The sequence below is a fragment of the Mastigoproctus giganteus genome, chromosome 2 (assembly GCF_048544385.1).
Source record: "Mastigoproctus giganteus isolate SK-2022 chromosome 2, ASM4854438v1, whole genome shotgun sequence".
In the NCBI taxonomy this organism is placed as follows: Eukaryota; Metazoa; Arthropoda; class Arachnida; order Uropygi; family Thelyphonidae; genus Mastigoproctus; species Mastigoproctus giganteus.
The window spans coordinates 103329832-103357305 of record NC_143576.1 but is presented as its reverse complement, the minus strand read 5'-3'; the positions used below and the strand labels follow the sequence as shown (position 1 = coordinate 103357305).

General features: G+C 39.2%; 1 protein-coding gene across 1 annotated transcript in view; it reads right to left on the bottom strand.

The window, feature by feature from the left end:
- The window catches only part of Kap3 (kinesin associated protein 3), a 383344-nt gene that overhangs the window by 42917 nt on the left and 312953 nt on the right, over positions 1-27474 (bottom strand). The window contains exon 19 of the mRNA XM_090368616.1: positions 421-469. Within this exon, the coding sequence (XP_090224742.1) occupies positions 421-469 (49 nt within the window). The remainder of the gene's footprint in view (positions 1-420; positions 470-27474) is intronic.

The following is a 27474-nucleotide window of genomic DNA, read 5'->3' as shown; positions in this document are numbered from 1 at the left end:
TCTTAAAAAACAAGATTACTTGAAAGAAATCTGGGTATGAAGAGTTTTATTCAACTATCTTTTATTTTAATGAATGACAACTACCTTTTCAATATTCCTATTTTAGTAACAAAACTAGTTTAAATTGAATATAGCTACATGTCCTGGTGTTTATTTTATAAGTCCAAATAGAATTAAGGAGAAAATTACCCTCACTTTTCTTTTCAAAAATAATCTCACTTTTCAAACAGTTTCACAAAACACATTATACATTAGAAGTATTATAATAGTTCAAAACACCCAACACCACTCTAATAAATGATAAACAAAACTCTAGATGAAGCAGATATAAAAGTGCAAGAACTTTGTGTGTGCAAAGGCATAAGTTTTTAAAAAAGTGCAGCCCAAATCACATACAACTGCATAGAAATAAATACTCACAGGAGGTTGTTTGCATGTAATCTGTATATGACTCTTGGCACTGGCAGGTCTATTGAATAATAAAATTTTTTTTTTTTTTTTTTTTATTTGTGGATGCATTCTGTACAAAAAATATCTACAATACACACATTTTTCATTGTCATGAAAAGTATTGCATAGACATTCAGATTTCCCTAAAAACACAATTCCTAGAAGTTATGTATGATATCTTTTATCATTTATTATGTTTAACCAGTCAAGTCATCCAGCTTTAATAACCATCAACTACAATTTCTAGATTAATGATATTCATTTATTCATAAGAAATTCTATAAAAATTTATTGGAGGCAAATACTACCAATTTTTGTTCATCAGTAACAGATAAGCTATTTTTAAGTACTTTAAGATCAATTTCAATCTAAAAGAAGAACTTTACAGATTAAAGATTGAGAAAAGAATCTCTCTCTCTCTCTCTCTCTCTCTCTCTCTCAAAGAACAAACTTTTCTTTGGGAATGGGCTGTCGTGATGGAACCTAGAATCCCACATTTCTTTTAACTCATAAATGCTTCATCTTTCAGCTGTATCTCTGAGAGGTGCTGGGTTATTCCATTCACAGTGGTTGGATGTTAAGGAGAAGCAACCTTTTATTTGGTAAGGTCCCCCCCCTCCCTTCTGGTGATAGTTTGGTTTACCTCTGGAGGTAATATGGTTCAACTTCCTGTGTATTTTGTTTTTGAAAAGGAAAAGCCATTCTAGTCTAAGGACTGTTCCCTTGTTCCTATTGATGATGGGGAGGGGATGCAGCTTGGATCATTGTAACATTTAAATTTTCTCCTTTTGTGATATTCTGTTGTGAGATCTGAATATATTTTAGATCCAAACTGGTACTGAGATATAGAACAGCAGTGTTCTTGTATACTGTGATTTTAAAATTCTTATTTTCCTAATCTAGTTCTTTTGGCTATTTTCAAAAATAATTACATAAGTAGGATACATAAGTGCAATATCCAAGCACTTATTACTATTCGAAGCTTGATAATTTCTGATTATAGGTAGAATTTCTTGTTAGCAAATGATTCCATGAATGTCAGTAAGATTAGTCAGTTGATTATAGGGCATAGCGGGATTAACAGCAATGGTTATGCCAGTACTGCAATCACATGCCAGCAGTGAAACAACAGAAAAGGAACTATGAGGAAGGGAAGTACTATTAGTGAGAGCATTTTTTTTTTTTTTTGTTTTTTTTTTGGCATAATCAAGTTGTAATGCCTCAGGAAAAGGAAGATCTAAGTTAATGGTGCCAAATATTTTCAGAAAATATGCTGAATATATGCAGAAAATATACACCGACTAGTAAGAATTCAGCTGCTACTTTTCTATAAAAAAAAAGAGCAAAAAATAATCCCATACAAAAACTTCATGCTTTGATTATTTGATTTGATCATTTCCTCCCCTCCTTCATCTGCACCTGAACCCACCCAATATATTTTTTTTCTAACTATACAGAAATAATAACAACAACAATAATAGGGCAACACCATCCAGCCCCACCCAGGAAGGGAGAAAATGGCAACGCATGAAGTGGAGCAACAAAATGAATACATACATCATGCAAGCATACTACGAAAAAAGAAGCTGGAGACCGATATGACAACTTACAGAGCGAGACTACATACCAAGTCGTTGGAACGATTCCCAGATATTCAATTCACCAAACAGCAAATAGCGGACCAGAGAAGGACCATCGTCATAAAGAACCTGATAACTCCTGCAATCTTGGAAAAAAATCAAGCAGGATGAAGAATATGAAGCCAGAGGAGGAGGAAGAACATACCACCACCGAACCAGAGGAGGAAGAGCCAGAAGAAATACAATCCACAGCAGCTGAAGTGGAAAGAGATGAGGTCATGATATATGCAGAATAGAGGACAAGTGGAAGAAGGCCTTAACAGAATTCGAAGGAATGGACCCCACAAAGACTCGTGATACCGCAGCAGAGGCCAAATAGAACCTTGTGGAGAGTCACAGACCACCTGAATCGGCTCATAATACCGCAGTACCTCGACAGCAATGGTGCAACGTTGGAGGCCATCCACACAGCCATGTATTGAGCTGCGGTAGCAGCTACGAGGATTAATGGAAGAGAAAAGAGAGACCAGTGGCAGAAGAACCAAAAACAGAAGGAACCGCCAGTTTGGGAAAGAAGACTTCAGCAGAAGATAGAAGAATAACAGTCAAGATAGGATAATTGACCCAGTACCAATGGGGCAATAAGAGTAAGAAATTAATTGGAAAAGTGAAGAGCAACCTCAAGAAACACAGTGTCCACAGCAGATATGAGACAAAAAATCAGAGAATAGCAGAGTATTTGGACACATTGAAGCAGAACCTCCTTGCGCTCAGCAAGAGAGTATGCCGATAAAAGGAGAGCTCCCAGAGGAAAATAAACAATCGAATCTTCGATGAGGATCAATGACTTCTACAGGAGTCTCTGAGGAGACATAAGAAGGGAACAAACCATCCGAGTATAAGACGATTGAGGAGTTCTGGGGCAACACATGGAGCAGGAAAGTAAGAAATAAAATAAAAGAGTCCTTCCTCCCCGATAGAACGAGAACGGAAAAAAACCAAAGATGTACAAGAGATGAGAAAGTGGGAGATTCGGGAAGAAGAAGTAAAACAGTTGATCAGGAACTCCCACAACTGGCAAATACCAGGAATAGATAACGTCCACAACTACTGGTACAAGAAGCTCACTTGCACACACAAGCACCTGGCACTGCAGCTCACCCAAATGATAAGGCACCCAGAAACAATCCCGAAGTTTCTCACTCAAGGAATCACATATCTGAAGCTTAAAGACAAAGATACATGAAACCCGGCTAAATACAGGCCAATCAGCTGCCTCCCAATGAAGTACAAGATCCTGACCAGCTGCATAACCAAGAAGATATCAGACCACTTGGAGAGAATGAACATAACTGCCAAACAGCAGAAAGGATGCAAGCGGATGAGCAAAGGATGAAAGGAGCAATTAACCATAGATGCCACAGTTATAGAGAAAGCTTACAAGAAGCACCCCAACCTGTACTCAGCCTACAACAATTACCACAAGGCCTTTGCTTCCATGCCTCATAGCTAATAGAGATGCTGAACATCTACAAAGTCAATCCCATAATGACAAACTTCCTAGGAGCAATGATGGCAAAATGGAGAACCACCATTAAGGCGGAGAGCATCAAAACCAGACCAATCTCCATCAGGAAAGGAATCTTTCATGGAAATGTCTAGCACTTTATCTGCTATCTACCAAGTTCAACAGCAGCAAGTACGGATATAACCTCAAAGAAGGAAAGAAGAGCCTGTATACCCTCACCAACCTAATGTATATGGATGACATCAAGCTCTACGTGGCAACTGAGAAGAGACTCCAGCAACTACTCTGGATCACCGAAGAATTCAGCAAATTGCACCAATTTGCTGAATTAATTAAAAAATTCAGCAAATTGGTGATTATTAGTCAGCCGAAACTACCAGCTGCCAATTGGTAAAGAGATTGAAGCAATGACAGAGGGAGAGACCTACAATTACCTGGGGATGATGCAGGCTCGGCAGTTACAGCACAAGGAAATCAAGGCTTGCCTGACCAAAATTGGTCCTTGAGGTTGTCACAGACTTTTTTTTTTTTTTTTTTTTTTATTTTTATTACTCCAAAACAGCCGAAGCCTTACAGAGGAGGAATTTGACCGTAGAAATATAGAATCCTTCTATTTACAATCTATACACAATGTCAGGTATCAATATACAATTTCAAATATACAAAGTCAATTTACAACATATACAATGCATATCATGCGTTACAGACCATTTGCATTTTAGCAAAGCTGTGGTAACAGAGAAATTAGTATTTCTAAGCATTATGTTGTTTTCTTTTCTTGATTGTTCACATTAATTAGTTGAATTAATTGCTTTGTGTTATTAATCTTAATTGTTATACCAAAAATTTTTTTTTTTTTTTTTTCTTTTTTATACAATTGTTATTACTTAACTTAGTTCCTTGAAGAAAAAGTAAACAAAAAAAAAAAAAAAAAAAAGGAATTTTTTTTTTTTTTACTTTTTTCCTTTTCTTTTTTTTTCTTTTTTTTTTTTTTTTTGTTAAGGCTAAGTATACCTATCTTTATAGTATTATTATTGTTGTTATTATTAAATTAATAATTTATTTTTATTCTCTATTAGTTTGATTGAAAAACCTTTGTAGTTCTTTTTTGATATTAATGTTTTCATATAGTATATCAATGTTGGAGTCGTTCAGCAGTTTTAGAGTTCTGTTGAAGTAGTGGAATCTGAGTTGATCAGTTCTGAATGGCTCTTGTGCCAGCATATTTTGTCTTCTCAAGACTCTTGGAGGACAGCTGAAGTTGATGAGGTAGAGCAGCTCGGGGGCATCGAGCTTGCCAGCCACTAGATGCATTAGGAATTTGCAGTCTGCCGCAGCTCTCCTTTGGTAGAGTGGTACAATCCCAAAGTGAATGCACCATTCATTGTAGGATTTTGTGTTCAATTCCAACCTAGATTTGTACACCAGGAATCTGACTATGGATTTCTGAATACGTTCCAGTTGTTTTATAAGAATTTTGGTGTGAGGATTCCAGATTTGAGAGGCATATTCTAGAATTGGGTTGATGATCATTATGCAAGCTGTTTTTATGAGCTGTACATTAGTGAAATCAAAGCAGATTCTTTTAACCAGTCCAAGGGATTTGGAGGCCTTAGCTGTAGTTTTATTTACATGTGTGTTGAAGTTTCCCTTCTCAGAAAACCATACTCCCAAATCTGAGACCTCATGTATTCTCGATAGCTCATGATTATTAGCTTTATAGGGATAAATAATCTTGTGTTTTTTATGATAGTCTGTGACAGACATGGTGCAGCACTTGTTTAAGTTTAGTGTTAGACCATTGTTTGTGATCCATCGGGTGATGGTGTCTAGTCCAATTTCCAGTGATTCACAGTCTTGAGTTGTTTTGATGGTTTTGTATATTTTCAAGTCGTCTGTATAGGAGAGCACTTTGATGTCAACATGTTGCATACAATCCTGTATGTCATTAATATATACAGCAAAGAGTAGTGGCCCCAGAGGAGAACCCTGAGGGACTCCCCTTTGTATATGGAAAGTGGAGGAGTATCTTCCTTCAAAATTAACTCTGCTTTTCCTGTTTTCAAGAAAGTTAGACATAAGTGATAAGGCATTACTTAACAGACCTGTGTTCTTTAATTTGAGGCAAAGCAACTTATGTGGTACTGAATCAAAGGCTTTCTGTAGATCAAGGTATATAATGTCTACCTGATTGTTATTGTCAAGGCTAAGTTTTATGTCATGTTCAATGGGGAGAAGGTTAGTCACAGTTGATCTGCCCATTAGGAAGCCATGATGAATGTGGCTGAATTTATTTTTCATGAAGGAGCAGAGTTGAGAGTAAAGCAGGTTCTCAATGATCTTGCTTAGGGGATTAGATTTGTGTATGGGTCGATAAGAGGAAGGTGTGTCTTTAGCCCCCTTTTTAAAAAGAGGCGTGATTGTGGTTTCCTTTAATATACTAGGGAGTGATCCCTTATTGAAAATGGCCATGATCAGATGTATAAGTTGTTGTTGCAATACAACAAAGCAGTGTTTCCAGAGTGCCATGGGGAAACTGCCAGTCTTTGTGTCATAACTTAATTTAAATTTGTTGATGGTATTCAGTAAAATCTCTGCATTGACTTCAAATTGTGTCAGGGTATCACTGAAATATGATGAGGGAGAGGTGTTGTCAAGCTTACTGCTGTGATCAGCTTTTTCAGTATATAATTCACTGTAGAAATTTGCAAATTGATCTGATTGAATGTTCTCCATTTTGTTCATGTTTTTTTGTTTTTTATAACCCATTTTCCAATGCTTCCAGAATGGACCCATATCATGCCTGTTTAGCATTGCATTTTGTAGGTTAGCTAAGTGATTTTGGTAGGCCAAATTGATACTGTTTTTTATTTGCCTTCTTAGATTGGAGAACTGAGTATAAATGTCATGTCTCTGGGTGTTTTTGAAATTTATGAACATTTGTTGTTTTTTCCTGAGCAATTGAATAATTTCTTTTGTGAACCACATAGGAAATTTATTAGTGTTTGCCTTTGCATGGCTCATGGGTGTGTAGTTTTTGATAATTCGGTATAAGTTATTGTACAGCATATCCAGAATTATATCTGGGTCTTGACTCCTAAATAATGGTTGCCAGTTGACATTTAAGATTTCATTTCTTATTTTGTCCCAGGGGGCTCTCCTAAAATTGAAGGAGCACTCCCTGACTTCATTTCTGATATATTTGGTCTTGATATCAAACTCAAGCAATAAGGCTAGATGATCCGAGTGGAAGTAATTGGGGGTATAGTTGATATTTAAGTCAAAATTTGTGAAGACCAGGTCAAGGAGTTTCTCTTTTCTGGTGGGGAGTTTGCATTTTTGCTTCAGGTTGAGTCTGAAAAACATATCTTTCAGAAACTGCAATAGGTGGCTGTTTTTATTGTAATGTTCTTCCTTGCCCAGTCCATGCTCAAAGTGAGTGTTGAAGTCACCTAGCACTATTGTTCTGACATCACTCCTGGAGGAGATAAGAATGGGTTCAAGTATCTTCTCAAGTTTTTTTAAGGTGTTCATTTTAACAGGCGGTGGTAGGTAGATTCCTACCAATTGCACCGTTATATTGCCAACTTTGGCTTTGATGTAAATACCCTCAATATCTTCTAGGTATATGATGTCAGAGATGATAATTTTATGGTGCAGTAAGCATATTACTCCTCCCCCTTTCTTGTTTTCCCTATCTCTTCTGATAATTTGAAAGTTTGAGGGACAAATTTCAGAGTCTAAGATGTCAGGGGTTAGCCAGGTTTCTGTGAGGACCCAGATATCAAATTCAGCTTGGCTAACCTCTATTTTAAATTTGTTAAGCTTCTCAATTATGCTTCTGCAATTTTGATAGTATATATTTATGAAGACACTGTTGTCTTTGTCTCTGCCATGAGCATTATTGTTCATTGACTGCTATCTAGTGTGGTTGCTTTCAGCCTTTCCAGGCCCATTATTTTTATAGTTGGTGTTGTCTGTGATAGGCCTGTAGATCTTATGTTTTCTGAACCTAAATGCCTGAACTGTGACCCCATCAGGGAAGTTATGTTTGGATGTCATTAGTTCTATATCCTTTTGATCAAAGCTGATCTTAAAGGAGGAATATATTTCAGGATGAAGTGACCTCATTTTCTCAGCTGATATGATCTTTTTAGGAACCACTACTAGGTTTCCTCTATCCCCTTTACCAATGAAACTTATTTTACTATCATTGGTGTTGTTGGGAGAGATAATTTCAGTAGTAGCCTTGACCTGGTGTGTTTTCATTCCATCATTACCTGTTCCTTTCTCATTTCCCTTTTCGGTGAGTTTGTCTTTGTTTTTATTAGAAATATTAAGAAATCCACCGTCAGGAGTGTCCCTGGTGTCAAATGGTTGCAAATGTTCATCCTTAGTCTTGTTATTGTGTCTGGGTTGGTTTTTAGTCCCATTAGAGGTTTGGGCTGTAGATTGATTGGGATGAGTGTGCACTTTAGTGCTAGCTTTAACATAATTCTTGATTTGGGAAGTCTGTTTTAGATTCCTCAAAGGGAGCGAAGAAGAACCATCATTCTGAGAGGAGGGCCTGGGGTCGGATTTGATAGCTTTGTTTGCCAGTTCTGATTTATTCTTGCTCTTGGGGATGGCCCCTAGCGTTATGTCATATGCCGTCTGGGTTTGCTTGCTCACAGTCCGTGATGAGGCCTCCTTGTGAGTTTGGGTTGCAACAGATTTTTTATTGCTGCTGTGGCTGTACTCAGTGTTGATTTCTTTGTGTGAGTACTCCTTTATCTGTGCTTGTGATTTCATACTTGAATTAAATTGAGGGTTACCCAGTGTTGAGTTGCTGGATTGTTTCGCTAACATTGGCTCCTTGTTTGTTTTCCTTTCACTGTCATTTTTTGCTTGGTAGGAGTTGGAACATGTATCCTGCAATGCGCTGACCGAGCATGAAAGGTCTATTATGCTCTTGTTAAGGTTGCTGAGCTCTTTATTGATATTATTGTTTTGGTTGGCAAGGCTTGTTTTGAGCTCATTAATTGCCAAGCTTGGGAGGGATTCCGAATTGTGTGAATTTTCATCTGTGAGAGTTGGATCTTCAGAACCGCTGTGCCTCTGTGCCAGATCCTTGTGGGAGGGGAACAGCACCGCCCTAGCAGAACCCTGATCACAGGATTTCATCAATTTTATTAGGGTTGTAAGGTGTTCAGTTAAGAACTCATTCCCATTTTCTAATTGGTGAAATCCCTTTTCCAAAGACTGTTTCAATTTAGAAATTTCACTGTTAAAATGTCTGGTTTGGGCCTGCAGCATGTTTTTGAGTGTCTTCCATATCTGCTGGATACTCAAATTATGGTTTATCGCTTCCTCCACATCTGAGCCTGGGTCGTCACTGTCCAGGTCAGGAAAAGGGGGCATATAAGCCGTTTGAGTTTCCTTTATCACTTGTTTCGGACTTAGGTTTATCTCCGCTGTAGTATCAATCGGTGACTTCAAAATGCTGGCGCCGTCGCAGGTTTTGCACAGATGATTTAACGTTGGCACGCATCTGCTGCAGTAAGGTTTACTGCAGATGAAGCAGGACGTTAAATTAGGTTTTGGATCCAGGCAGTATTTACATAAAGTAATATTCTGTGGGCTGCCTTCGCCTGCGAGATTAAACCCTCCATCCGAAGATCCGTTGTCATTGCAATCGGCCGCCGTTGCACCACGGCATGTGCTTCCGCCCTGAAATCTATTTTCACCGTTGGTAACCACCATCTTCATTGGCTTCGTAACTTTGCAATGGAGCCAAACGCTTGTAAACAAAAAGATAAATTGAAATTAAAGTGAAGTGAAAGCTGTTAGAGTGTTATACTACTTTCAGAGAAACTGCAATGCACTTATTTTGGATTAAAGTTTTCACTTAAATTCTACAGTTGGCACGCATCTGCTGCAGTAAGGTTTACTGCAGATGAAGCAGGACGTTAAATTAGGTTTTGGATCCAGGCAGTATTTACATAAAGTAATATTCTGTGGGCTGCCTTCGCCTGCGAGATTAAACCCTCCATCCGAAGATCCGTTGTCATTGCAATCGGCCGCCGTTGCACCACGGCATGTGCTTCCGCCCTGAAATCTATTTTCACCGTTGGTAACCACCATCTTCATTGGCTTCGTAACTTTGCAATGGAGCCAAACGCTTGTAAACAAAAAGATAAATTGAAATTAAAGTGAAGTGAAAGCTGTTAGAGTGTTATACTACTTTCAGAGAAACTGCAATGCACTTATTTTGGATTAAAGTTTTCACTTAAATTCTACAGTACCGTTTATCGGAAGAACACTGATACGAGAGGTACTATTTTCTCATGCACGTTTCCTGAATGTACTCTTCCGCGTTGTTGACGTTTTCCACTTTAGGCAGCCGCCATTATTCGAGCACGTACCGTAGTAAGAAAAACCATCTTAGTATGCAAGACATAAAAATAGTACCTGTTTGCGGAGAATGCCAGGGAATAGTATATCTCTTCCAGCGAAGGCAGATTGCTTACATAAGACTAATAACCATCATTAAATATCGAAATATCAGTACATATTCTCGGGCTCCACTCATACGACGGGTACTACTTTCTAGTCACGTTTCCTGAGTGTGCGCTTCCGCGTTGATGACGTCTATCACATTTGGCAGCCATCATTCTGTCAAGCACGTAACGTCGAAACAGAAACCATCTTAATTTGTAAGAAAGAAAAGCGAATACCTGTTTGAGGAGAGTGCCCGTGGATATACTTTCACTTCCTGCGAAGGCAGATGGCTTGTATAAGACGATTAAACACAATTAATTATAAATAAATCACTATTTTGACGGCATCAAGCAAACCGTGCTGCTTCCCACAGTGACATACAGCGCCCCCTCAGATATGCCAGACAAGCTGTACTTGCTACCTGGGAGTCTAAAACGCTGATGGAACTGATATTCGGGGTGACACTCAAGTCAAGTGGACCCAATTTCAGCAAAGTCCGGACGGTGTGTCACAACCAAATCCTTTGCTTGCACCATCACAATGGTGGGACTGTTAGTAATCCTGGGTATAACGTCCATGCACAAGCACACGGTGGGTGACCACCCAGGTGTGAACCAATGAAAGCAGGGGTCGAGGTGTGGTGCCCACACCACATGGAGGAATGCCACCCCTCTGTGTTACCAGGCAGTACTAGCTGGTAGATGCTCTCGTCAACTGGTGCAATACCACCACTTTGCTTATTAGAAGCTTGAAGTGGTGGAACCCATGTTTAGTCGCCAGAGCTAAGTTCCAGTCAACCCTTCCCCATCTCTTCCATCGTGCAGTATGATTGATGACTTTTGAGGTTATGATGAACATCGTGACGAGATCCAATCTTCCTTACATTTCGAGGGTACAGCTCTAAAACAGTATTCGCAGGCCGGCCGCTAGATAGTACATTGGACCGAACCTATTGGTAACTCTCTAGGAGCTTCTGGATCAGCTAGTGTATAATATTGTTACCTCTACTCTGCCAGATAGTGACTGAAGAGAGCCGAGTAATATGTTTGCTGGGGGGGGTGGAATTGTTGAGGCCACGTTATATCAAGGATGTGTACACCGTATCTGTATGCTATATCCAAAATTTCATTACTTCATACAGCATGTCACACCCACTTTTTCTTACCATTGAATACACCATGAATTGTCAAACTAATAGAGTAAGCTTATCTGCGAAAAGATCTAAACCTCCCAAACACTTCCTAATTCATTTCACAAATATACGTGGTCTAAATTCTAATCTCAACGATGTCCATTTGCACTTGTAGTCTGCCAAACCCCATGTACTTTTTCTCACAAAATCTCAGTTATTGGTTGATTCAACTAGTGCTCACCTCAGTTGCCCAAATTATTCGCTGTATGATTCCTTTCACCTCAAAGGTGGTACTTGTGCATATGTTCATTCCGATATTCCCTGTCAGAGACTTAGTAATTTGGAATCACCTCTTTTCAATCTTCTCTGGCTTAAAATCTCTCTACTTCATTCGGCATCTCCATAGCCAGGTGGGCAGGAGCAGAAGTGCGTAGCACACGTTTCTTGATTAGACCGGGGTTCGAGCCCATGACCACTAAATACGGAGGATGCGGAAAGGTCAGGGAATGACCACCGCATATCCTCGGAGCAATATGGCCTTAGTTGCTAATGCTCCTAAAAACCAAATAACAAAACAAAAACAATCTACTTCATTCTGTCAAATTCATCTGTTGTCTCTACTGTTCTCCGAACTCAATCACTTGGAGTTTTTCGACTTCCTCTCTTTGCAACTTGACTTTCTCCAGTCCAACTTTCCTAACAGTGAGGTAATTTTCCTTGGTGATTTTAATGTTCACAACTCCAGTTGGCTTCCATTTCTAGTCACACCGACTCAGCTGGTCGAGATGTAGAGGCTTTTGCAATTACTAATGACCATGCACAGATTGTTCATTTACCTACAAGAATACCGAACAATCCTAAACATACAGCCAACACACTTGATCTTTTTCTCACAGACAACCCTTCTAAGTACACAGTCGAAGTGAGAAGTCCTTTAGGCACCTCAGATCACAACTTGCTGATTGTCTCGTCTTCAATGCAGCCTTTATCTCATGGCTATTCCCAACCTCGTATTGTTTGGCATTACAAGAATGCAAAATGAGATGATCTGCAGGATTTCTTTTCTTCTTTTGCTTGGTCGGATTACTGTTTCAAAACTTCTGATGTTAATGTTTGCTCAGATCACATCAGCGAAATTATTCTTGTAGGAATGGAATCCTTTATTCCACACTCCACTTTAAAATCTCTTCCTTTACCTAAACCTTGGTTTTCCAATAAATGTGCTAAGGCTGTTCAAGAGAAGAATGTTGCATACTGTAATTGGCTTGTTTCCAATTCTTCAGTTTCATTTTCTGCCTACACCAAAGCTCGCAACAATTGTAAAGCAGTTATCAATCAGTCCAAACTAGATTTTGAACAGGCTAAGAGTAGAAAACTTGCTTCTTGCCCTAATGGTAGCTGAGCATTCTGGTCTCAAAGGCATTCGACCGTGTTTGGCATAAACGTCTTCTAAATAAGCTTCCATCTCATGGTTTGTCAACTGTTTTTTGTAACTGGTTATGCAGTTTTCTCTGTGATGGTAAATGGCTCTCTGTCTTCTAACTTCTCCACTAATGCTGGTGTTCCCCAAGGTTCAGTTCTTTCCCCCACTCTTTTCCTCTTGTATATTAATGACCTTCTTCCATTGAATGGAAATCCTATCCTTAGTTTTGCTGATGATAGCACATTGCATTCCACTTTCCACTTTGAGAAACCTTGCCGTGCTCAATCAGCTTCAACTTCTCGAAAATCTGCTATCAATTCCTTAAATGCCGATCTCCAGGTAATTCTCCAGCGGGGCAAAGACAACTTAGTTGATTTCAACCCTTCTAAAATTCAGTCATGTCTTATATCTCGCAAAAAGGATTCTTCTGCTCCTATGCTTATCTTTGGTGACACTCCGATTTCTAGGCAAAATGATATATCTCTTTTGGGGATTACCCTTACTTCTAATCTCTCTTGGCACAAGCACATTACAAATATTGCTTCCTCTGCATTTTAAAACTTGGTTATCTCTTTCACTCTCTGCATTACTTTTGTTCCAAACATCTTTTAACTCTTTACAAATTGCAAATCTGCTCTACCATGTAATATTGTTCCCGCATCTGGGATGGCACCACCAAAACCTCTCTCAGGCTTCTTGATTCTGTTCAGAAGAGGGCAGTTAGGTTAATTAATGATTCGTCTCTAACAGAGTCTCTCCACTCGCTGTCTCATAGATGTACTGTTTCTGCTGCATGCCTCTTCTACAGATATTTCCATTGGCACTGTTCTTCTGAATTGGCTTCTATAATTCCTGTTCTCTCTTTCAAAACAGTCTGAACACATGCCGCCACCAGCCAACATCCATTTACTGTCCAACTTCAAACTCACAGAACCAACTTTTAATCTTCCTCATTTATTCACTCAACTGCCATTTTCTGGAACAACCTTCCTTCATATGTATTTCCTGAAAATTACAGTCTACAGAAGTTCAAGTCCAATGTGAACAAATATCTTCTTTCATCTTCTCAACTTCCAACCCAAGCATGGTACTAAGTTCTATGGGTTCTAATACCACTCGTGTTTGGGGTTTACATAAAAAAAAAAAAAAAAATTTCAGAGACTCAGAAGTGTGTTCCCTCTGTTCAACTTTGCTGAAAGCTAAGTTGAACATCATCATCATCATATGTACACTCACTGAAGCGTTTCCGGTGCAGTAAGTGCAACAACACAATTTAACTATTTACATCGACCTATTTAGCCTTCCTTGATGAAAACTAGTAAGGAAGTTTACCATCCCTAGCCCTGTGGAGGCAGGTCGCTACTACCCTTTAAATTTACACTTTATACTATTTAATTGAAGATCAGATTGCTTTGATCAAACCCACAATCTATTTACAATCAATTTAGAAGTCAACTATTATGTACATATTTGCACCATTTACATTTAACATTGTAAGGCAACGACAAGCAGTTGCAAAACAAAACTAACATGCAGGAATAAACTTAGTTACAAAAGTGTGCTAAGCAAAACACACATATTTACAGTTGTGTATATATATACAACCATTATATTGTAATCCAAGCCTTTCAGCCACCATGAACGGCCAGCACCAGGAGAAACCAACACTCAAAAGAGAGCACCACCCTGTCTGCTGAGCAGCAGGAGGACCGACTAGCATTGGCATTAGTAGAGGCATTTGATGCAAGAAAGCAAGCTTATGCAGCATCAGCCAAAAAAAAAACACCCACTTCACCCCTCTGTTCGTTCAAAATACCTGTCCAGCTCAGCCTTAAACTTATTTAGGCTATCAACCTCCACCACAAGGGATGGAAGTCTGTTCCACCAACCAACCACCCACTGGCTAAAGGCAAATTTCCGCACGTCTATCCTACATCTGTCTTTCCTCAATTTGAATTTATGCCCTCTCAGGTGATTTTTCTGAGCTAGAGGAAGAATCCCATCAGCATTGAGCATGCTTAAACCATTCAAGGCTTTATACACCTCTATCAGATCACCTTGCTGGTGCCTAGTCTCCAGACACTGTAATTTGCAAAACTTAAGCCTTTCTTCGTAAGAGCACCCCTTTGTTCCATTCACTAATCTTGTTGCCCTTCTCTGTACTCGTTCCAGCAGCTCTACATCCTTCTTGAAATGAGGCCTCCAGACCTGTATACAGTACTCTAGGTGTGGCCTGACCATTGCCTTATACAATGGAATAATCACCTCCTTATCCCTGCTGGAAAAATTCCTGTATATCATTGACAATACTCCATGAGCTACTCTTGCAGCCCGTCTGCACTGCTCAGAGAACTTCATATCTGCCTGCACAACCACCCCCAAGTCCCTTTCATTCTCTACCACTGTCAGTGTAGTACCACAGAGTTGATACGTTGCTCTGGGGTTGCTGTTTCCCATGTGTAGTACTTTACATTTGTCAATGTTAAACTTCATTTGCCACCTCTCAGCCCATCTGCTCAACCTTTCCAGATCCTGTTGCAGCAGCATAGTGTCAGTAGTGTCCTTGACAACCCTGCCAACCTTTGTATCGTCTGCAAACTTGGACATTAAGCTTGATATACCATCATCAATATCATTTATAAATACAGAAAACAATAATGGACCCAACACTGAGCCCTGAGGGACTCCACTAATAACATTAGTCCACGATGAGCAGTGTCCATTGATTACCATTGACTAAAAGGAAGCTGAACTCAATGAGCGGCTGTTATGGAAACTATCCATAAACAACCTTACTTTTTATCTGCTCAAGGTAGTTCTTGTAGATAGGGCAATCCCTACTACGAAGAGAATGGTCAGAGACGACACCGCACTTTGAACAGTTCACACAGGTAGGCTTCTTGGCCTTCTTTGGGCACTCCTTAGAAAAGTGGCCCTCCCCAGCGCAGTGACCACACACAGCCTTGGATTTACAGAACTTTGCCTGGTGCCCGAAGGCTAGACATTTAAAACACTTCACTGTGAAGTATATATCTCGGACTTTGTAAGACGACCAGTGCAGGAACACTTTGCCTTTCTCAATCAAGATATTCTGCAACTCTGTGGGAACCTCGTTGATCCAGTTCCTAGTGTCCAGCTAAGTTGAACAGAGGGAACACAGTTAAAGCCATAAACATGACACCAAAGGAGTGCTAACATACTCCTTTGGTGTCATAGATTGAACTAACACTGAGCTGGAGGATATCATGAGAAAGACAAGGATAATGATGACCAAGAGCCGCCAAAACCACCCGAATTCAGCCATGGAGAGACTGATAATAGCTTTGAAAGAAGGAGGAAGGGGCCTAATAGGCCTCATTGATCAACCGAAAACAGCGATTATCAACATGAAGGATTACTTCCAGAAATGCACAGCAGCACTCCACCAGGTCATAAGGAAAATAGACAAGAGGTATATCCCGCTCAACCTATGTGAGGAGTCTTCTCCCGCTCAGACGGTACAAACAAAGCTAGAAAGATGAGCAAAGAAACACCATGGCAGACACTAGAATAATGACCTCCATCAAGATCACATAGATAAAATTGCTTCCAATGCAAGGCTCACAAGCAAGATGCTCTTCCCCAAGACTGAAGTATTCATGCTAGCCATCCAAGACCAGATAATTGATACCAGAAACTAAAGAAAATGCATCACCAAGAAGTCCAGAGTGTCAGATGACGCATGTTGAAGATGCCACCTGGCCTCAATTACGATCATCCAACACATCACTGTGGGATGCAAAGTGAGACCTAGACTGAGTACACTTGTAGACATGACCAGGTAGGCAGGATAATACATCAGAAGCTAGCAAGGAAATACCAGTTGATCAAAGAAAGTGTACCGTACTACAATTACGAACCCCAGGAAGTATTAGAGACCCCAACTCACAACCTGTACTGGGCGGTTGGCTGTTTGTTTGGTTTGTTTGTTTGGTAGTTGTTGGCGCATCGGCTTCTGTGGCCATAGTGCACCTCCCAAGGTTTTTGCAGTACTTTGATCCAAGCCCGAGGCGGGAATCGAACCCGCGACCTTTGGGTTGCCAGGCAGGCACTCTACCCACCTGGCTAGCCCGGTCGGCTCTGGGCGGTTGGCATAATAAGGAATAAGACAATACTGCACAACAAACTGGACATAACCGTTGTGGACAAGAAGGAAAAGGCTACCTATCTGATTGACATAGCAGTACCCAACACTGGCAACCTCCAGAAAACCCATGAGGGAGAAAAAAAATCAGGAAGTACACAAACCTAAGACAGGAAATCAAAGAGATGTGGCATATGCAACAAGTAACGACCATCTCGATAATCATGTCATCCAATGGTATAGTGCCAAAGACCCTACATAATTCATTGAGAGACCTATTGCTGCTAGCAATAAGTCTCCTAGCGAACAGCTATAAGGAATTCCAGAAAGTAGCAATCCTGAACACCTGCAGGATAGTCAAAGAGTTCCTCAACCAACAGTAACACCAGACATAACAACAACCACCCTGCGTACTTGGTAGCAATACCCGTCATGAGGTTGTACTCCCAATCAGGGAGATATAATATAAGAGCAACAACAACAATAATAATAATATTATTATTGATAAAGGGCCAGGATGGCCCAGTGGTTACAACACTGAACTACCAGTCTGACAGACCTGAAATCGAGTCCTGTTTTAGTGGAAGCTAACGCATCTCCATCACACTGGGAGACCATACAATAAAGATCGCAAAAATTGCTACAGCAAACCTACCTCCCCCAAAGTGGAATTGATGGCTGAGGCAGATAGTGGCACCATCTGGTGTCTCTCCCAAGAATTATACCACTAGACGTAAGAAAAACCTAAACAGGTCCATCTCCAAAGATGGAGGGTGTCAAAAAGAAGTAATAATCATACTGCATCGAGTGTGGAAATTAAATCATACTGCATCAAATGTGGTACAGGATAAAGTCACTCGTGTTCAGGCCTTGTACAGAGGGATCGGCTCGAAAAGTAAAAGACAGTGGTGCACGTGGCACTGTCCCCTCCATATGGCTACCACAAAGGAAGGACAATACCATACAGCCTAACCAAATGGAAGTGCTTCCTGTGCAACTTTGATAGTGACCAACCATGATGAAAATTAATATGTTCATCTTGCAAATTTTACAAAAACAAGCTAGAGAGCGTTATGACAATGCACAGGTCGAGACTACATACTAAGTGGTTGGAACAATACTGGAATATTCAGGTCACTGAAAAGCGAAGAGCAGACCAGAGAAGGACCATTGTCACAAAGAATCTGAAACCTCCTGAAATCATGAAAAAAAATCAAGCAGGACGTGTGACCAACTACAAAAAAGAACAAATAATGTGGACAACATGAAACGGAGCAGCTGAAGTAGAAAGAGATGAAGTCATTATATCCAGAAAATAAGACAAGTGGAAAATGGCCCTAACAGAATTCGATGGAATGGACCCCACAAAAAAGTACGGCGCCTCTGTAGCCAGGTGGGCAGGAGCAGCAGTGCGTAGCACACGCTTCTTGATCAGACCGGGGTTCGAGCCCGTGACCACCAAACACGAAGGATGCAGAAAGGTCAGGAAATGACCACCGTATATCCCCGGAGCAATATGGCCTTAGTTGCTAATGCTCCTAAAAACCAAAATAACAACAACAACAACAAAAAAGTATGTGATAACCAAGCAGAGACCCAACAGAATCCAATGGAGAGTCACAGGCCACTTCAATCGACAAATAACACCACATTACGTCTACAACAACAGTGCAACACTGGAGGCTATCCATATACTGCCACAGCAGCCACTAGGATTAATGGTAGAGAAACAAGATACCAGCAGCGGAAGAAATGAAGATACAAGGACCCATCAGCTTGGGAAAAAAGACTTCAGCAGAAGATAGAAGAATTAAGAGTCAAGACAAGCCAACTGACCCAGTATTACATAATAGGAGTAAGGCATTGATTGAAAAAGGGAAGAGCATACTCACGAGAGACAATATCCACAGCAAACACAAATCAAAAATCAGAGAATACTTAGACACACCGAAGCAGAACCTCCTCACACTCAGCACGAGATTATGCTGATACAAAAAATGAGCTCCAGGAGGAGAAAACAACTGAATCTTCGATGAAAGCCAAAGAGCCTTCTACAGGGGTATCGAACAAGATGGGAAAGACAGAAATGGACTACCGAGCAGAAGATGATCAATAAGTTCTGGAGCAACCTATGGAGAAGTGAAGTAAGACATCACAGCTGAGCGCCCTGGATAAAATTAGAACAGAAAAAAACCAAGGACATACAAGAGATGAGAGAATAGGTAGGAAGAAGTACAACGATGGATCAGGAAATCCTATGAATGATGAACCCCAGAAATAGAAAATGCCCACAACCACTGGTACAAGAAGCACATAAGCAGAGCAGTATGATGTCACCCAGACACAATCCCAGGATTTCTTACTCAAGGAATTACATATCTGAAGGCTAGAGACCAAGATACAAGAAACCTAGTGAAATACATGCTGATCACTTGTCTCCCTACGATGTAAAGATCTTGACCAGCTGCATAAGATATCAGACCACTTGGAGAGCCAGAACATCATGGCCAAACAACAGAAAGGATGCAAGCAGATGATCAAAAGATGCAAGGGGCAATTAACCACTGATGCCACAGTTAGAGAGCAAGCCTACAAGAAGCACCGCACCCTGTACATGGCACAGCCTACATCGATTACTGCAAAGCCTTCAACTCCATGCCTCATAGCCCTAATAGAGATGCTGAAGATCTACAAAGTCAATCCAACAGTGACAAAATTCCAAAAAGCAACCATAGCAAAATGGATTTTCACTATCAAGGTTGAGAACATCACAACCAGACCTATTCCCATCAGGAGAGAATCTTTCAGGGAGATGCCCTGAGCCCACTGTGCTATTGTCTAGTGCTCAACCCAGTATCCGCCATGGTGAACAAAAACAGCAAGTATGGATATAATCAGTGGCATAGCTACCATGTAGGCAGGCAAGGCAATTGCCTCCGGGCGCGGGCTGTTTAGGGGCCCGGCATCTTTGGCTAATTTTATTTAATATTAATTTGTGACCTCCTTAGTGTGTTTGTTTGTTATTTGGTTTTTAAGAGCATTAGCAACTAAGGCCATATTGCTCCGGGATATGCAGTGGTCATTCCCTGATCTTTCCGCATCCTCCGTATTTGGTGGTGACGGGCTCGAACCCCGGTCTAATCAAGAAGCGTGTGCTACGCACTGCTGCTCCTTCCCACCTGGCTACGGAGGTGCCTAGTGTGTTTGTGTGTGGAAAACAAATAGGAAAGGTATTGGGGTAAAACTGATAACACTGCAATGCGCATTTGATCAAAAAAAAAGTTTGCTTTATTGTAATTGTTTTTAGGAAACAATATCGGAACAGCAGTTTCCTTGGATGTATATTTGATCTTCTAATGAAATTTCAAGAAAATATTTAATATTTATATTTATAGCTGCGTTATAAACTTCGAAAACTTGTGTGCAAAAGAAGAAGAAAAAAAAAAATCATCCACTATGAATAACAGATTGTTTCTTGAAATGTGTATTCTTCACAATACTGCAAGATTTCTAACAATACAAAGCTAACAGATTGCGACTAATGGCTGCTCATAAAGTATTGTTAGAAGATATTTGCTTGTTACACTTTTATGTCATCGCAAAGGGAGAAATTCAGTTTTAGTACAGAAGCCGCATAAATCCACAGTCATATGCTGTTCTGAGCTGCAATAAAAAGAAAAATCCCGCTGAAAAATAGATTTTCTCCCCATCACCTCTCTTGTTTTACTGTGGTTTTTGGCAGATTGTGTAATTTCACACAATCAATCCGTGACTGCTAAACACAGTGCGGTTTCTTGTATTCTCTCTCTATTTTGGGATCTCCTCTGACCGGGGTTGTCAGAGGTAATGTGAATGGTAGTTTTCAACATAAAGATGAAGGTAGTGTGCTTAAGTTGGCTCAATTCAATGCCCAAAGATGTCGTGCGGTTACTGATGAAATTAGAATGGTGGCTGTGCAAGAAAGTGTTGACATTTTGTGTATGCAGGAGCCGTATGTTGGTTCCTTTGCACATGGACATAAAATTGTTGGTTTTCCTGCTGATGCCAGAGTTATAAGTGTAGTTGATGTTAAACCTAAAACAGAAATTGTGGTCTTTAATAAGTTATTGCAGATAACTGTCCTCTCCGGGCTGTATAGTCAGAACTCAACATGTGTGAACATTAGTACTCCTAGGCTGTCTTAATTTAATATCTCTTTATTGTCCTCCAAGTCACGAAATTGTTAACTCTATCCATTATATGGAAACAGTCATGCCGCTAAACCATATAATGGTTTAGCGGCATGACTGATCAGAGAGGTCGCTTTATGGAGGACTTTATTTTAATGAATTATTGCATTGGTTGTTATTTGGTTTTTAGGAGCATTAGCAACTAAGGCCATATTTCTCCGGGGATATGCGGTGGTCATTCCCTGACCTTTTCGCATCCTCCGTATTTGGTGGTCACGGGCTCAAACCCCAGTCTAATCAAGAGGCATGTGCTACACATCGCCGCTCCCGCCCACCTGGCTATGGAGGTGCCTTACTGCATTGGATTCCAATGCAAAGTCTAACTTATGGTTTAGCAGCATGACTGATCAGAGAGGTCGCTTAATGGAGGACTTTATTTTAATGAATAATTTGTGTTCAGTCAATACATCAGGTCAGCCTTATACATTTAACAACGTTCATGGCAGGTCCAACATTGATTTGACTTTAGTTACTCAGGGGTTATCCAGACGAATCTGTCATTGGCTTGTGAAAACAGACTATACGAATAGTGATCATAGATCTTCAGTTTTTCATATTAATTTGGCTGATTTAAATACTACTTTAGATTTTGATAATTTTGATTTAACTAGATTTATTTATAAGAAGATTAACTGGTCTAGTTTTGCACGGTCAGTGGCTTTAGATTTTTCAAGAGACAATATGGATAATTTAAATTTTTTAAATGCTTGTGAGTATGCTGCTTTCGTTCAGTCTTCATTGCTTAGAGCCCTCACAGTTGTGCCTCAAGAAGACAAAGAGTTAAGAGGCGAGTTGTTCATTGGTGGAATGCAGAATTATCCAGGTTGAGGAAAGAAGTATTTTTATGTAGGAAGGAATACCAGAGGTACAGGCGGTGGGGGCTGAATGAGGCTCAATTTTATCATGCATGTTATAGGAATAAAAAGAAAACTTATTATAGGGCTATTTATGAGAGTAAATTAAAGGCTTGGAGAAACCTAGTTACTAGTATGGGCAATACAGATCCTTGGGGATTAATTTATAAACTAAGTATGAATAAAGTAAGACCTGGAGAGATAACGAATACAGTGATCGTCAATGGTGTGGAAACAACTGATTGGATTACAACAGTGCAGGCAATAACATCGGAGTTGTTTCCTCATGAGGAAGAAGGAGGGGAGACAACAGAGCAAGAAGGTATCAAGGACTCTAATGTAACATACCTTGGGTCTGTTGATATTAGCTTATTTACTTCAGAGGAATTGAGGGCCGTTTCTAAGAAAATTATCATTTCCAAAGCTCCGGGAATCGATTTAGTAGAGAATATTGCTGTTCTTAAAGCTTTATCCTAACACCTTGTTAAACTTATATAATAAATGTTTACTTCAAGGTACCTTTCCTGGGATCTGGAAAGTTGGTTTATCAAGCTGTTAGTTAAGCTGGGTAAAAAATCAAATGACACAAGAGGGTATAGACCAATTTCGTTATTGGCTAATCTTGGCAAAGTTTTTGAAAGATTGTTATTTTTAAGATTGAACCAAGTCATGGATAAAAATGGTTTGACCCTGCCTTATTCAGTATGGTTTCGAGAGAGGGCATTCTACGGAGGATGCCATTAATGATCTCATGAATTTCACCAACCAGGCAGAGGATAAGTATGTGTTAGCCATCTTTATAAATTTTACTGGAGCTTTTGACATGGTGTGGCATGAGAGTATTCTGTCTGCATTAAGGGGTATGCAATGTCCAGAATTATTGTATAGAACGATACAGAGTTATTTGTATGGTAGGAAAATTATACTGAAAGCTAAGCATCTACAGTTTAATAGGAATCTTTCGAAAGGGTGTCCTCAGGGATCTGTATTGGGCCCACTTTTTTGGAACTTAGTACTTAATTTATGGCTTGAACAATCAGTTGAAAATCTGCATAAGATTGCTTATGCAGATGATTTGGTTTTATGTGTTATGGTAAATCCAGGTCTGTGCTTGAAATAAGAGTGGCCCAGGTATTAGAAAGTCTAGTGTCATGGGCATAAACTATTGATATCTACAACTAAAACTGTTATGATGCTTCTTAAGGGGAAACTAAATTATGCGTGACCACCAAAAGCTTTAATTAAGGGGAGGCAGATTCCCCTAGTATCTGAGGTGAAATATCTAGGTATAAGAATTGATGATAGATTATCGTTTTTTTTCCACATTTAAATTACTTACACGAAAAAGTTAAAAAATTTAGTGCAGCAATAATTCAATTAACTAGGTCAGATTGGGGGTTGAAAAGAAGAGTTTTTTTAAATTTATACTACATGGCAGTCTTCTTACCCATAGTTGCGTACGGAGCATCAGCATGGTACTTCAGAGTTACTAAAGTTAAATTTAAACAGAAATTGTTATCGATTCAGCGCTCAATGCTTTATGTTATTTCTAGTTTGTGCAGAACAGTTTCAACGAATGCTATGCAGGTTTTGGCCAGGCATTTGCCTCTAGACTTGTACATTGTGTATCGGGCCCTTTGTTATTACTTAAAAAAAGGCATAGTTGTTTCTTTCATGAATATTACATCTGATGTCACTATAGAGATAGCTAAAGCTAAGAAAAATGTTCTAAAACAGTTGATTGGTATATGGCAACAGAGATAGGATCTTAGTGTAACTGGGGAGGTAACTAGATTGTTCATTCCAACAGTTACATTTACTTATGATAGTAACAACAAATGGTTTTTTCCTTCTATGGTAACATCGTTTATTTTAACTGGCCATAGGTCATTAAATTTTAAACTACATTACTTTGGTCTGGTCAGCTCTCTCCTTTATGTACTTGTGGTCAACCTGAGACTTGGAGTCATTTGTTATATGATTGTAGTTTGTATGTTTTAAGGCTAAAAGTGAACATTGGTAATCTAGTTAGAGGCTGTGAAAGTGATCTTATTGCTAATCAGGATAAATTTCAAGCACTGCAAGAGTTCTGTGTAACTGTTTTTCAACGGAGAAGACATTGGAATAATCTAATGATTACTAATTAAGATTTGGTTATATACATTTTGATTATCTGTTTTTTTTTTTTTTTTAGTTTGTTTATATTGTATGTATATATATGTGTGTGTGCATATATATATATATATATAATTTTTTTTATTTATTTATTTTATTTTTTTTATTTTTTATTTTTTTTTTGCTGGCTCTCAGGTGTGGGCAGCCTGGGAGCGAAATTGTTGGCACCCACCAGTATAGCACTACTTCCGGTGGGTGTGGGATTTTTGTGCAAGAGGCACTGTTAAAATAGAAGACTAGGCCCAGTACCAAGTGACTATGGGCGGCCATTAGGGTCTCTTTGCCACCAGGGAGCAGCTGTGCAGGTGCCAGCTTCCCTGGTGGCGAAGAGACCTGCCATACAGGTCTGTTTTGCAGAGGTTCTGCACAAATTCAGTTTATCAGGTGGAGATAGACGGAAGTCTAGGTGCCACCTTAGACATAATAATAATAATAAAAATGACCGGGATTGTCCCGGAGTATAAACAAAAAATTTGTTTGTCGGAATGCTACCCACCAATGGCACCAATTATCAACTTTTTTACTGCTTCTAATTTACATTGTGTTCAGATGATCCACTTTGCGAAAATTCAAAAGTGTTACATACATCAATTAGGAGCAAAAACCGTTTTCCTCCCCCCCCCCAACATAATGAATTACTTTAGTACAATAAAGCACTACTACTAATGATTTTACTGGAAGGAAGTATCCACAATAAAACATCTGTACAAGACAAAAACGTGGTCACTCGAAAGAAAGTAACCGTAGTCATTTGCATTCAAATTCACACCAGACCAAAATCAGACTTATTAGTACTTCTGCATCCTAGGATGAACTGACTAATTAGAACTTCAGCATCTGTGATGAAACATCCTGCACATTGACATTGTTAGCTACAGCAATTATGTAAAGCAACAAAGCAAAACATTGTAACAGAGCAATAATGTAAAATATTGTTATAAAGTAAAAATGCTAAATATTGTTCCCTGAAACAATTACTGTAAAGCAAAGTGGATTTTTTTTCTCAAATTTATTTGCACTGAACCAAAATCAGCCTTATTAGAACTTCGGCTTCCTAGGATGAAGCTGACTTAGAGCTATAATGCTAATTTTTTTTTATTATTTTTATTTTTGTATGGGTAGCTCCTAGAACAAAAGTCCATCTCCATTTCATTGCTCTGTTCAGTTTTAACAGACTCTGTCAAGGTAAGGCCAGTGTGTGTCATGTAAAATAAAAAAAAACTTTTTTTTAAATTCATTCCACATAGCAAATAGGAATATCCCATGCTGGATGAAGACAGACAAAAAGGAAGGCAAGAGGGAGAGAGAGAATGAGAGAAAAAAAAAAAAAAAAAATTTCATCCCGCACGGGAGAAAGTGACAGGAAAGAAAAACTGTGTTTGTGAGCTTATTTATGTGTGTGTTCTGTAGTGTGATGTCGTGTTTTGGCCTTTTGGCTACCTGGAAGCAGTAATCAGTACCCTCCTCCCTGGGGAACGAGTTTCCCAGGGAGGAGAGAAAAACTTGTATAAGATGAAGAGACGGAAGGAGAAAAGAGGAGAAGGCCTATCTCGGCCCAGAGAAGCCCCAATCCAGGATGGATTGCTAGAACAACAACACAAGCAAAAAGAAATAAATAAAATAATAATAATAAATAAAATAAAGGGAAAAAAATAAATAAAACATATAGGGTGAGAGAGGAGCTGGCCTGGTCTGGGGAGCTGCAGCCTAATGCTAGGATGAAGCTGACTTATTAGAACTTTTAGCATCTGTTGTGAAACTGAATGCAATAAAGAAATAGATATTAGAACTTCCGCATCTGCGATGAAACTGACTTATTATAGAACCTCAGAATCTCTGATGAAAGTTAGAGCTCTGGAGCTTTAACAACCTCCTGGCCATCTCCCCACCAAAAGGGTATTTTTATTTCTCTCTCTCTCTCTCTCTCTCTCTAGGGTCGGACTAGAAAGGGTGAACTCCCTCCCCTAAGAAGTTTCTCCCCCCCCCAAGTGAATGAAAGGAACTGAAAATTTCAGGAAAATGAACCCTGTTTTTCTTTCATTCGGCAAACAGCTATTCCGTCAGTGCAAGAGAAGTGAAATTACATTTGCAGCTCAGAATGAAATTCAGGCATTCAAATATATGACTTTATGGTGAATTTTTCCAGCGTGTGCATGATAATGAAAATTCAATTTTTCTCTTGAAATTTTTTGATTGTATCAAATGCATATCAAGGAAATATCAAAGTATTCAGTAACAATTACAATTTTCCAATCCGTTACTCGTAGCATTTTTTTTTTCGTTTGCACACCAGGTGAGATGCATGCAAAGTTTCTTCGACATAAGTTTTCGAAGTTTATAACGCAGCTATCAATAGAAATATTTTCTTGAAATTTCGTAAGAAGATCAAATATACATCCATGAAACTCCTGTTCCGATTTAGTCCTCTAAAAACAATTACAATAAAGCAAACTTTTTTTTTATGAAATGTGCATTGTGGTGATCAGTTTTACGACAGTTTTTTTTTTTCCCCCCCTTCGGTTTCCACTGTGGTTTCCAATAGATGAATTTCCTTGATTTTTTGTTAGTAGATACAATACATACTGAAGAAAGGAAAGAAGATATTTTTGTTTTTCAAAAACAATTCATTGCAATTCTTTTGTACAACAATTACGAAAAGCAGTAAAGTAAACTGTTGTGAGAGAGCCATGCAAAATTGTGTTCGCAAGTAATGATGCTCAACTGTTTGTTTTCCACGAAAGTTGTTTACATTTTTATTTTCTCCTTGAATCACCTTGGTAATGCTAATGTCATAAGCTCGAGCGATTAATAGTTTTTGCTGCAATTTAAAGGTAGGAAATCAAAGAATATATATCTGTTTATGTATATTGAAAGATTCAATTTTGTAAATTGAGTAGAAATTATAGAAATTATTAGTTTTTTTCAGGGGATGGGGGGACAACTTTCAAGTTAGGGTTAAAAATTAGAGCTTAGCGGGCGGGCGTAAACAGATACTCGTATTCAGGAAAGAAGACTAATATGTCATAACCATAAATCGTGTGCAGTAAGCGAAGGACGTAAGTCGGATTGATCAGTGTCAACAATGGTTAACATAAATATAAACATTAGGACAGTCTGCATCTGTCTCCCGTCTGCACCAATCACAAGCCGTCAAATTTGCACCCTATGCCAAGCTACGCTGCACTAACCAGATAGGCTTTAGTGACGGGTGAATAATTATTATTATTCACCCTTTTGAAGCTGTTTTCGAAACACCTCACGCTTAACAGGGTAAGTTATTATTTTTATGCTCAGTTGCACCAGTGAGACTTAAATTTTAAGCTAGACTTAAACAAAAAAACTGCACATCAAAATTTTGAATCAACACCCAATAACTCATTTGCCGTTTCGATACGATATTGTCAATTTAAGGAACGCTTAAAATTTAAGTTGCATTAGTGCAACCGGCCATTTTAATCAATTTACGCGTGAAGTTTCATATACCTACTTAAAAAATCTAA